The following is a 12,190-nucleotide window of genomic DNA, read 5'->3' as shown; positions in this document are numbered from 1 at the left end:
CCAAACGCTGGCAACAGAGTGTTTTTCAGGCTCTCAGCAGGCTAGGAGTGGAGCTTAGGCTCTAAACCTGTGTAGGGCAGGGGAGTGGCTCAGTAGTATATCACATGATTCATATGTAAACAATTCCAGGTTCCATTCCTTGTATCTTCACATAAGGCTATCCACACAAGGGTCCATCTCTGCCCGGCCCCAAGGACTCCCTCTAGGCCACGCCCCTTCATCCAGTCACATCCTCACTGGTCCTGCTCCACACCCTCCTCAAGTGCTTCAGCCTGGCTGGAATCTGTCCTTGAGCTGATAAGACGTCTTAGATAAAGAGGCTCTGTGTGTAGAAATTTCTGGAAAGAAGCCGACAGTACAAACCTAAGTGGCAAATCTGCTACTCTTGTCCACGTTTGCTTCTTGCCCCATTTGCTTTTGCCTCCAGCTGCTGCTGGGTTACCTTGTAGAGAATGTGGTCCTTGGTCTGGAAAAGGGTCCCTTACCCTTGGGGAAGACCATATTGAGCTTGAGGGAGCGATGGGCTGCCACAGAATAACACATCTTCCTAATTTCAAACTGTGGAGTGAACTGCATCTTCTGAGCCCAATTCCTTCTCAAGGGCCCTTTCACGTTCTGAGGGTGGACTGCAATGTAAAGGATGGCTGGTTATTTGCAGAGGATGTGCTTCCACCAGGTCAATTCCAACCCTTCATCCATGAATATTTTTTCACTAAGTTCCACTTGTTATCCTCTATTGCAGATGCAGCAAGGAACTGAAATTAAAACATAGTGGCTTGGCTAAATCCACCTAAGGAATTTCTGGCCTGAAGCAGGTTTTGAACTGGACCCCTTCACCGCTGACATCCTCAGTCACTATACTACAGTGCTGTTTGAAGTCCTTGGTACAGATCAGGGCTGTATTGGTTCAACACCATCCATGTATCTTTAAAGGAGATATTCCCTGCTCTCATATAGTGTAAAGGCTATTCAGAAGCAAGTCCCATTGTGTTTAATGGGGCTCACTCCCGGGTAATTATACATAGGACTGCAACCTAGGAGCTTGCAATCCAAGCACTTTACTAAAAGATATATCACAATCCTGCATAATAACCGTAGAAGCATGAGATTTGGCATTGGTTGTGTCACAGAGAAACTCAGGTTTTCTTTCCTTGTCTTTCATCATTCATTCAAAGTGTGTTTCCAACCCTCTGGGCTGGGAAGATTGGAATGAAAGTTTGTGAGTGATGCCTGACAAAATCTCAGCAGCTGGGGCAGGACTGGGGAACTGATTTTACTTTCTTGTTTTGACAAAAAGCTAACAAAATTACTGTGCAATCCTGTGTATAACTTCTCGGAAGTAAATCCTATTGAGTTCAATGAGACTTATGTTCAGATAAGTTTGCATATGACTGCAACTTGGGCTGTAATACTATTAAACACTTATCTGGGAATAAGCCACATTGTAATCAATGGGATTTGCATTTTCTGAACAGGCACACACAGGAGAGCACTGTTAATTATCTAAATATAGGAAGCCCATGCAAATATTGATAGTTTGCATAATTTGTACAGGTTACAGAATTTAGGTGTCTGGATACAAAATTTGAATCAAGTTTGCACAGAATTATTTTAAGGCCACTCTGGATGCCCTGCTTCTTGAGCATTCATCCTGACTTGCTTGCACAAAGCTTACATGGAGGTTACCGTATTTTTTGCCCCATAGGACGCACTGGCCCATAGGACGCACCTAGTTTTTTTGGGGGGAAATAAAGGGGGGGGATTTTCCCCAGGTGCGCTGTGCTAATCCCGAAGCTTGGGGCGTGCGGAGCTCAGCCGCCCCAAGCTTCTGGGTGCAGGCAAGCTCTCCGCTAGCCCTGGGAGAGCTGGGTCTCCCACGGCTAGCGGATAGCTTCCTGAAGCCTGCATTCGCCCCATAGGACGCACACACATTTTCCCTTCATTTTTGGAGGGGAAAAAGTGTGTCTTATAGGGCAAAAAATACGGTATATTATACAGTATCCGGTCTTTACTGAGCATTTGTTCAGATTTGCTTGCAAATGCATTATACTACAATGAGGATTCATCCTGCATTCACTCTGATATGCCTGCAGAGTGCTTACATGTCTTCTCATTAGACATCCCACACTTTTCAATGCATTTCCCCATCACTTTACAAACTGCAAGAAGCCAGATTATTTTTTAAAGAAAATTTGATGCATTAGGGTGACAGAACTCTTTAGTCCACTTTAACTACATAAACCTAAAGTTCTGGTATGTGCTTGAATCCCTCTTGAAAAATAGTAATAGTCCAGAGGAATCCTTATTCTGTTTTGATTTAAACACCCACACCCACCCACAAAATACAAACACACGCCTCTGCTGAAGGATATACTTTTACAGTCCTGCAGCATTTATCCATAATGTTTCACAGATGGGACACATGCTTTTCGCTCTGAAACCAAGCAGAGTGTTTTCAGAACTGTCCCTAAGGAATCTAACAAAAATAATAAGGTCAAAGTGAATTGGCCCTTAACAAATAAATCAAATTCTTTTTGACTTTCATGCATATAATTTTTATAGCACATGATAAATGTTTAAATCATTTCACATGGACATCTGCAGGTGGAGGTCAGTGTCTGCACACATGCTTAGATAAACCATAATCCCTAGATTCCCAGCTTTCACTAAAAAAAAGAAAAAGAAAAGGAGTTCTCTAGCACTTGAGGAACCCAACATACGAGACAAAATGTGCATGCACTACTCTCATTAGTCTTGGGATACACCAGTCTGCTTACCGCTTTCAGTCTTTTAACCAATTAATTAAGTCAGAGCAGTGATCGACATTTAAGAAAGCAGATCTAGTCAATTAAACAAGACGGATGCTAGAGTGAAATAAAGACCACATTGTCTTTATTTGTTTTTAAGCTTTTTATGATGATCTTTCTAGGTGCAGAAGTAATTGCTGCCCCATAAAAAAGCAGTCTTGGCATCCAGGATTTTAGTGTTGCTGTGACTGGGGAATAGTATATAACCTCCGCCACCTCCCCAAAAGAGGAAGCAGCAAAGACAATAGTCCATGACTTTTCCCATTCAAGGTCTTTCCATACCCAAATGTTTATTCTTTATTGTAAACATTTTAAAACTTACTATACTAATATCAATGCAGATAAAATCTATCACTATTATACCCATATTGTAGAGGGCAGGAGTATGGCTAAGAAAGCGTGGGTCATGCCTGTGAGATAACCAGCCTCATATAACCAACATGCTTAAGTCTTATTAATGCATGAAGGGGTTAATACCATAGAGTAAGCTGTGCTGCCAGGCTTAGCTATGTCCACTTCCCCTCACCTTGGGAGGAGTTAGGTAATCAAGGCTTTATTCTCCTGGAGTCTGAGAAGCTTAGCATGTAACTAGGTTTGAGCTGGTTGCTCCAGCTTAGTCACATGGCTCTCACAAGCCACTCTTCAGTTCCTATATCAATGGTTTAGGAACTTTCACCACCTTGTAATTAAGCTAAGTTTTACTGCATATGCAACTTTTCTGAAGCATATGAATTTGGAGAGTTTGTAAGTTTTTAACTTACCAAAAGTTTGGTCTTTTCCTATGCTGGCAAAAGAGGGATTATTGTTTTTTGAAAGAAACATTTTAAGGGAGTAGTTTTGAACTCACTTGGAGAATCCTGAGAGAACAGGGTTAAACGCAGGCTACCTTATGAGTTCATGGCCAAGGCAAGAGCTGAATTAAGGACTTACTTAGAAATCAGGGATGCGGGTGGCGCTGTGGGTAAAACCTCAGTGCCTAGGACTTGCCGATCGTATGGTCGGCGGTTCGAATCCCCGCGGCGGGGTGAGCTCCCACCGTTCGGTCCCAGCTCCTGCCCACCTAGCAGTTCGAAAGCACCCCTAAGTGCAAGTAGATAAATAGGTACCGCTTTATAGCGGGAAGGTAAACGGCGTTTCCATCTGCTGCGCTGGTGCCGGCTCGCCAGAGCAGCTTCATCATGCTGGCCACGTGACCTGGAAGTGTCTCCGGAGACACTTAAGTGAGATGGGCGCACAACCCTAGAGTCGGACACGACTGGCCCGTACAGGCAGGGGTACCTTAACCTTTACCTTATCTTAGAAATCAGTCACAATGGTACAACAGCTTCCCAAAGAGCTTTCTTAGAGAGATGCTGCTGTAAATTTCTGCTGAGCAATGCCAAGGGTGGTGTTTCTTCACAAGCATATGCATGTATGTCATACCACTTTGCTCTTATTCCAGTCCAGCCTTGTCCTAGCCATTTATTGTGAGCATTTAGGTTGCCATACACAACTTCTCCAGGGCAACTGGAAAATGACATCAACACATAGCTATTTTAGCTAGTCATGTTTGACGAAGAAGAAGATGATGAATAGAACAGAGGAATATCAACGTATTCTAGAGGAAGGAGAAATGTCCCAAGTCTGGCTCTTGGTTGATCTATTGGCGTTGACTGCAAAAAGGATTCAAATAAATAAGTACATCTCACATTGTCTGGTTATGGTAACACACACAGATAGTGTGAGTCAACTAATTTTAAGGGTTATAAGCACACACACCACAAACAAGGTTGCTAGGACAGACCAGCAGGTCTGAACTTTCATTAGAAGCCAAATCATTGGAGCAAGAGTTACTTTTAGTTCTAATTACCAGCCATTTATATACATTATATAAAGCATTCCCATCTGATCCCCACCTGTTTTTCTAAAACCATATTTAAGACTTTCAGATTAATAAACCTAATGAAGGATCATTTTCAAAATTCAGCCGTGAAGCTCACTGAGTGATGTTGGGCCAGTCACCTATCTCTCAGTCTAACTTACCTCACAGGGCTGTTGTGGGGACAAAATGGGGAGGAATAGAATCATGAACGTCACCTTGAACTCCTTGGAGCAAAGGTAAATGGAATATAAATATAAATGTAATAATAAATAAATAATCAAAGCTCAATAGCTTATTTCAAGGCCATTACCCTGTTATAAAAACAACTTCATGATGAACACAAACTCCTTCCAGAGTATTTCAACCACAGATCAACATGCTTCTCTACAGAACTGTGAATGACACACAACAGGAATAACAACCACTACCATTGTGAAAATGTTTGTTGATTTGCTCAGGTTTCCTGTTCTCCATCTGACTTGTTCAAGTGCCCCTGCTTTGAGCATGTGCAGGGTCTATGACAAATTCTAATTTGATTTTCTGATTGGGTCCTAGCATCACCATGACTCTATCAGATTCCCCAGCAGCCCCTCTGTGGGTTCTCCATGGGACAGATCCCTAACACTTAACACTATTTTCACCAGTGAAGTTAAAAGCATATCCATTAATTTAGCTGTCTGTGCACGTGTCGCCTCCCCACTGAACTATGTCTACAAGTGTCATATTGTACAGAGTGAAGAAGCTGAATTAATGCTCCTTGTTATGTGTCAAAATGCTCTCAGCCTCTCCAGCCTTTTCTTTTCACGTATCCACTTGGTGTGTGATATGTTACCTGTGGCTACTTTACCAAGAAAACTTTTAGCAACTCTTTACAGATTGCTTCAAAGCATCTCAAAAGCTGATCTGCTGCAGATATCAAAATTGATCATTTTGTCATATATATATTATAGGAAAAGCAAAGTGCTTCCTTTTATAATCACCTTGCAATATGATACAAGGACTTTGCCATGGCAACCCAGCTCATGAAACAGAATAATGTTGATCATAAGGTATAGGTTGCTATGGTGAGTAAAGCTGAGACTGGAGCTTTGCATCATCTAGCAAGCCAGGTTTGTGTCAATAAGAGCCCTTGCCAGGATGCACCAGAGATAGGGGTCAAGCTAAAAGGCTAGTTACCAACAAGAGACAAGGAGGGGTAAAGTGCAGAGCTCTTAGCACACATCTCCACAGCCAGCAATTAATAATTTCCCCAACTTCTGGAAAGAATTTAGGCTTAATCAGAAGTTAGGAAAAAAATTATTCATGAGCAGGTGTGATGTGGCATGGGAAAATCCTGCATGATGTTCTGTTTGTGAACGTAGAATCCACTCACTGTGATGAAACAACAGCAACTCATTGCAGTGCAGGCTGGGTGCAATGCAGAACTGTGTAACTTGGATTTGTGTTGAAAGCTATACACAGTCCTGGGCAAACACTGTTTGTAGGCAGGAACAAGTTAACTATAAGACTACTTCACATTATGTAACACATCTGAACCCTCTAAAATGTTTCCCACCAATCACAAATGTTCTTATAGTGCTTATCCTGTATATATGTGAGTTCTGCATAGAAAACTAACAGATCCTCTGCATCTCTTCCATTTAATGGCCTTCAACTCCGTTGCCTATGCTCCCCATCCCTGTCTATGTTCACGTCTCTTGCCAAATCCCCCTTCCCCACAACAAACCCCCTTCCCTTTGTCTGGGGGAGATCTCCCACATTTGTTGCACTGTAGCACAAAAATGCCCTTATTTATTGCATTTATATCCCATTTTTTTCTCCAAGGAGCTCAAAGTAGCATACACTCTTCTCATGCAAGCCCCACAACAACACTTTGAGGTAGGTTAAGCTGAGAGACAGCAACTGGCCTAAGGTCACGCAATGAGCTTCATGTCTGAATGTAAAGCAGGGCAGTGGAGTATGTGACCTGAGGAAAAAGATTTGAGGGTCAGAGAGAGGCCCAAAGGGCCACATTCAGCCATCAGGCTTGAGGTTCCCCAGCCCTGCCCTATCTGCCATCCAGACCATGATGACAGAGGCTCTTTCCTGTGAGTAAGGAAAAGATCAGCAATAGGTAATGCATCACAGCAGCCATTACACTCTAAACCATGTTTTTTGAATTTCTCCTGATCAGCAAAACTCCTTGACACGAAAAGGAACTTTGTCAATTCAGGTAATGATTGGATTGCTGCCCCTTATAAAACGTATGACTAAGATGTTCATCTGATGCTGAGGCACTAACACTGAGTAATTTCCTAGCACTCATTAGTAACACTTTTTTTATTTAAGAAAAGAAAGTATTAGCTATAGTTTCCCCGCAGTAAGCTCTTTAATCATCACAGCTTACTGGCAGAGGGATTTGTGGAGTAGCTTATATGATCACAAAGAGAATTAAATGCATCACGCTTGCTCTGTATCCTGCTAAATGATATATTATAGAAGGAGACTAAGGCTGCTGGATTCCCATAAAGGAAGACGTATATATGAATTTCAGACTTGGTATCCATGTAATGTTAGGGAGGATTTTACAATGGTGTTGTGCGAGTCCCACTGCATCTATTAACCTAATATTGCACTCATTCCACAGAATACATGACAGAGCATTTAACCATTCACCCTCAGCAATGCTGTGTGTTTCAGGCTATCTAGAGATATGCAATAAAGGTGCCAGGCAAGCATACATGGGGACAGTGGGGAGCCACCACAGAAAAGGCCCATTCTTGTGTTGCTAACCTCTGGACTTCTCACAGAGGAGGCACACAAAGGGCCTCAGATGATGGTTGCAAGGTCTGGGTTGGTTAATCATGCTATACTGTATATACACACAAACACACCCTTATTTTCAAGTCACTATCTTCTTTCGCTATCTTATTGTTTTCAGAAATTCAGAATCGGCTCTTTAGCTTTCTCAGGTCATGCCTTATTCAGTCATCTGAGCGTGACATAATTTGTCCTCTATTGCAGCTCCAGAGGGAATTTGCTTTATCATCGTACAGCTTTACTGTCTACAGATCTTACAGGCTTCTGCATTCCCTTGGAAAACACCTCCCTGTGGTATTACACAGTGGCAATAATTCAGAGTCTAAATGACTCTTCTGGGATGCTGTGCTAGCAAGTTACAGCTGTTTCTTTAATAGGCTGCATGAACATGCACAGAGAAAAAGAGCAGGAAAAAGAAAGCATATCTTCATGCTTGTGTTTGTGAGCACTCTGAAAGAGTTGTTCTAACATAAAATGTGATTTTACTCAGAGATTTCTTCTCCTTTAAGGCTGTGAGTAGCGGTTTCATGGTCAATTTCTGTATTACATTTTTGTACATGCAGGCACCCATTTATGTATGTGTGAACAACCACACATACCCTAGCTTGCTTCAATGCATGCTAGGGAATGGATGTTGCATAGAGAATGGCTTCCCAGTAGGTATATGTGGAGAGAAAATAATAGTACAACCTTCCAGGCTGTAAATTTAGGCTTGTGCATTTGATCTGAAGTGTAAGTACAACCTTACACGCACGACCACACATCTGGAGCACGTGTACCAGGATAGCAACTGCTATTGAGGAAAAAGGCACTCCTACAAGCCTGTGGGGGTTTTCCCTTGCCGCATTTTACAGACTCTCATATTAGACCATTCATTTCCTTCAAGCAACGTACAGCTCCCTCTTCCCAGCACCCAAACTGCCCACCTATTCGACTCAATCATGCAGTTTCCATACAGCAGATTCTTGATCAGCTTTTCGTAGCCCGCAGGAAAGATCTTCCTGGAGAAAAAGGACAAATAACACAACCCCTCGGATTTAAAGCTTGCAACCCGACTGCACACTTATCCGGACCAGGACTATCCCGGTTGCACCAGCGCAACTTTCTTCCGAGGGAACACGCTTCAGACGTGACCTACCCATAGCCATCCTCCTCCACGCAACACCTTCGGGGCGGGCGGAAGCCCCCAGACCTTCTCCGCAGCTCCTCCTCCCCTCACGCGCAAAGCGACGCCGCAGCCGCTTCTTGCCACCAATCCGGCACCGAGGCGGTGACTGGCTCCGGGGCCCGCCGTGCTCATGACTATGTAATGCGCGTATTCAAATCGAGCCGTTGCCGGGGCAACCCGAGGCCCTGTTACTCACGCGAATCCCTGGAAGTACCTGAGGAGGCAGCGCGGGCCCGGGAACGGAGGGAACCCAAGGCTCTTCTTCTTCGCTGGGGCTTTTTTTGGCGAGAGCAGCCCCTTCTCTTTCTTTGCTCCTCTTACTCTGGGGGTAAGGGAAAGGGGAGGGCGCCACCTTTTTGCAGCCCGAGGAGACAAGAAGCCGGTAGGCGAGAGACTCCACCCTGGTGGGTGAGAGGCGGGAAGGGACAGGATGAAGGTGCCGCCGCCCGCTGCACTGTTTTAACAACTCTTGGTTTCAATATTACCTGGAAGCTTTGCCCCTAAGACTTGATAAGGGACATGTACTCTGCATATTCGCAGCGAGCATCCTTACTGGGGCCGAGTAGTCATGCTTATTTTTTTTGGGGGGGGGGTGTCCTCTGCTAGCATGCTTGTTGGGGAGCAGCCGCATTGAACACAGCGGGGTTTCATTCTAAGTAAACATGCAAGGGAAATCACTGCATGGCTAGAATCCTTTCATCGCTTGCCTAGAATGTTTAGATCGAATCATAGAGCTGGAAGGGACCGTGAGGGTCATCTAGTCCAGCCCCCTGCAATACAGGAATCTTTTTGCCCAACGTGGGGCTCAAACCCCTAACCCTGAGATTAAGAGTCTCATGCTCTACTGACCGAGCTATCCAGGTGGGAATGTCATTTTTTGTAACTTGAATCCATTGCTTTGGGTCCTAGCCTCCAGAACAGGAGAAAATAGCTTAGTGCAGTGGTTTAATTCCAAGTGGATTCAGGTGGAATTTTAAGTGTGCATACTTTTTAGTAAGGATGTTGCAAATGGTAAGGCTTGCTTCCAAATAAGCAAGTTATTGTTGACTTCTTGTTAGTGATGGAGTTGAAATATGCTTGCAGTTCATATAGCTACATCAGGAAGAACTTTCTGACAGCAAGATCTGACTGACAGTGGAATAGACTTCCACAAGAGGTGATGGACTCTCACCTTCCTTTTAAAGCAGAGGTTGGATACCATTTGTCATGTATGATCTAGTTGAGATTGCAGGAGGTTGGACTTGATGACCCTCAGAGTCCCTTCCAACTCTACAATTCTATAATTCTATGGCTCAAGCAAGCAAGCAAGCAAGCAAGCCATGCTGTAAAAGTAGGGCAAGCACAAACATCCTTCCTTGGGGTCACTAGCAAACATACTCTGTAAAGACAGTCCTTTTTGACTTCAGATTTGACATCAGTTAGCCTGAGTGATCAAAAACCCATAGGTTTACTTTTGGGAAATTGTATTAGATGCCAGTGGCTAAATATGTTTTGAATAACTTAATAATGTTTGGTGTGTGTTTCTGATGTACCTTCAGAGCTGTCTGTCCCTTTGTACACAGATGTATCTGTCTTTCAGCATTTGCCTCTTTTATTTATTGCAGGAAAAACTTATCAGGAAGATAAACAGTAATAACTAATAAAACCAGTGGATATGCTTAGAGAAGATTGAATGGATGACAAATAAATGGAAATAGAATAATAATGATAGAGAACGGATAAAGACAGACAGAAACCATAGCACTTGTGATAGAAAAAGCAGCTTTGTGTGTGAAGCCCAAAGCATATTTGACATAAATACTTGCCATCATATTGGTGACATTGCCATTATGAACAGCAAGAAGAAATAACTGGAGGTAAATGCAATTCAGGAAATTCTGGACAAATCATTACTGATGAGGCAACTGCCTTCATATTTATACAAACTAGTCCTCATACCATTTTATTTCTTGTTTCTAAAATGCAACAGAAAAAGTTGCAAAATGCATAATGGCATTTAAACATACATGTTTTGCAGACTGACTTGGCCTTAGATTCTAATGTACGTTACCTGAAGTTTGCAAAAGGAAATTTCCTGTCCCCACTGTGGCACTGCCCCTCTGCAACCAACTGTGCCCCTTGAATGCCTCACTGATGGGCTAGGAGACATTCTCAAGCAACATAGGATGGGATGTGGCAGCCTCCAGAGGGATGGGGTGGGTCCTAAAACAAATATATTAGATGTCAAAGGCCAGGGTAAAGAGGTGCCTCTTCAGCATGCAACAATTTAGGTGCCAAGGATGATAATAATGTATGTGAAGTACTTTCCATGTACTAAAGCAATATGTAAAATACTTTGCTGCTTCCTCTGCAAATTTTAAAGTTGGGTTTGGATTTTCTGATCTAGTTGACTGAGTTACCCTGCCAAAAACAAACCCTAACAGCCCACTTTTGTGAATGTTTATTGAAAGTGTCTATTAAGGGGCTTATTCCCAGGTAAATGTACATAGGATTACAGCCTAATCGAGGGAGGGGAACCCTCAGGAGAGAGTTTCAATTAGTCTTTTTCTCCCTCCACCTTCTCCCACCTTCTGTTCTCTCTCACCCTGGCATTCCTCCTCACTGCTCCTAAAACAGATGGGCAACCTTTTTTCTGTCAAGGGCCACATTCCCTTGGACTGCTGATCTGCTGGGAGTGGGCAGAGCCAGAATTACTGGTACTTATGATGGACATTCATTCAGAATAAAGACCACCCTGTTTCAATTTTCACTGACTACCTCAAAATAAAAATTCCTAATACTTTACAGGTCTACTCAGAAGTAAGCCCCACTGTGTTTGATGGGATTATTCTTAAATAAATATGCAGAGGATTTTTTTTATTTAGTACAACAGACCAATATAGCTAATGTTCTGGAAAGCAAGTGAAAAAATTCCTTTGTGATTCTGGTGTGTGTGAGTGTATTCAGAAGCATAGTAATTTGATATTTGATAGTGAGGTGGGGAAAACTTCTTTTCTGGACACCAAACAACCATGAAAAGTTTTTTTAAAAAAAAAACAAAAAAACTCATCAATTATCTATAAAAAACTATCCTGTGTTCTGAAATGACATAATAGAATGTGGGGCACTTAAAAGTCAGGAAAAATAAGGAGGAAAGGAATGGAGAGGAAAGACCTCTGATGTGATGGAAGAATGAGGCAGTTTAAGGAAGCATTGGGGCTGCATAAAATGTGGTCTGCAGGTTGCCCACCTTGACCATGAAGATGGGAGTAAGCCAGGAAGGACATCTGCCATCAGCAAATATATATTCAGTAATGGGCCAGCTTGTGAAACAGTTCATTATGATATTCATAATGTAAATGCCCTCCCTACCTTTGTTTTCCCTTACCTTTTAGAATTGTATTCAAATAACAGTTCTGACAATTTCAGGATTAGATTGTATAGGATGCAGCCTGATACATAAATATGGGCAAAAATAGTTTTTAACATTAGGGACTGATTGGTGTAATAGAAGTTTCCTGGTGACATCATAGTAAATCTCAGCTGTGGAAAGATTTTTTTCCAGAAGAGGTTATC

At 42.7% G+C, this 12,190-nt stretch overlaps 2 protein-coding genes across 3 annotated transcripts in view; one reads left to right on the top strand and one right to left on the bottom strand.

Annotated features, from left to right (window-relative positions):
* The window catches only part of HRAS (HRas proto-oncogene, GTPase), a 62,690-nt gene extending 54,062 nt beyond the window's left edge, over positions 1–8,628 (bottom strand). Inside the window, exon 1 of the mRNA XM_081168518.1 lies at positions 8,606–8,628. The gene's annotated coding sequence lies outside the window, so the exon portion shown is untranslated. The remainder of the gene's footprint in view (positions 1–8,605) is intronic.
* A 133-nt stretch (positions 8,629–8,761) lies between these two features.
* Positions 8,762–12,190, top strand: part of LRRC56 (leucine rich repeat containing 56) — a 44,781-nt gene continuing 41,352 nt past the window's right edge. For both annotated transcript variants that reach the window (XM_081168343.1, XM_081168345.1), the window contains exon 1: positions 8,762–8,963. In XM_081168343.1, the coding sequence (XP_081024469.1) occupies positions 8,777–8,963 (187 nt within the window). In that variant the 5' untranslated portion in view covers positions 8,762–8,776. The remainder of the gene's footprint in view (positions 8,964–12,190) is intronic.

Source organism: Podarcis bocagei (genome assembly GCF_964188305.1).
Source record: "Podarcis bocagei genome assembly, chromosome: 1".
NCBI lineage: Eukaryota > Metazoa > Chordata > Lepidosauria > Squamata > Lacertidae > Podarcis > Podarcis bocagei.
Note: the sequence above shows the minus strand (reverse complement) of the source record. Positions and strands in the feature narration are given on the sequence as shown.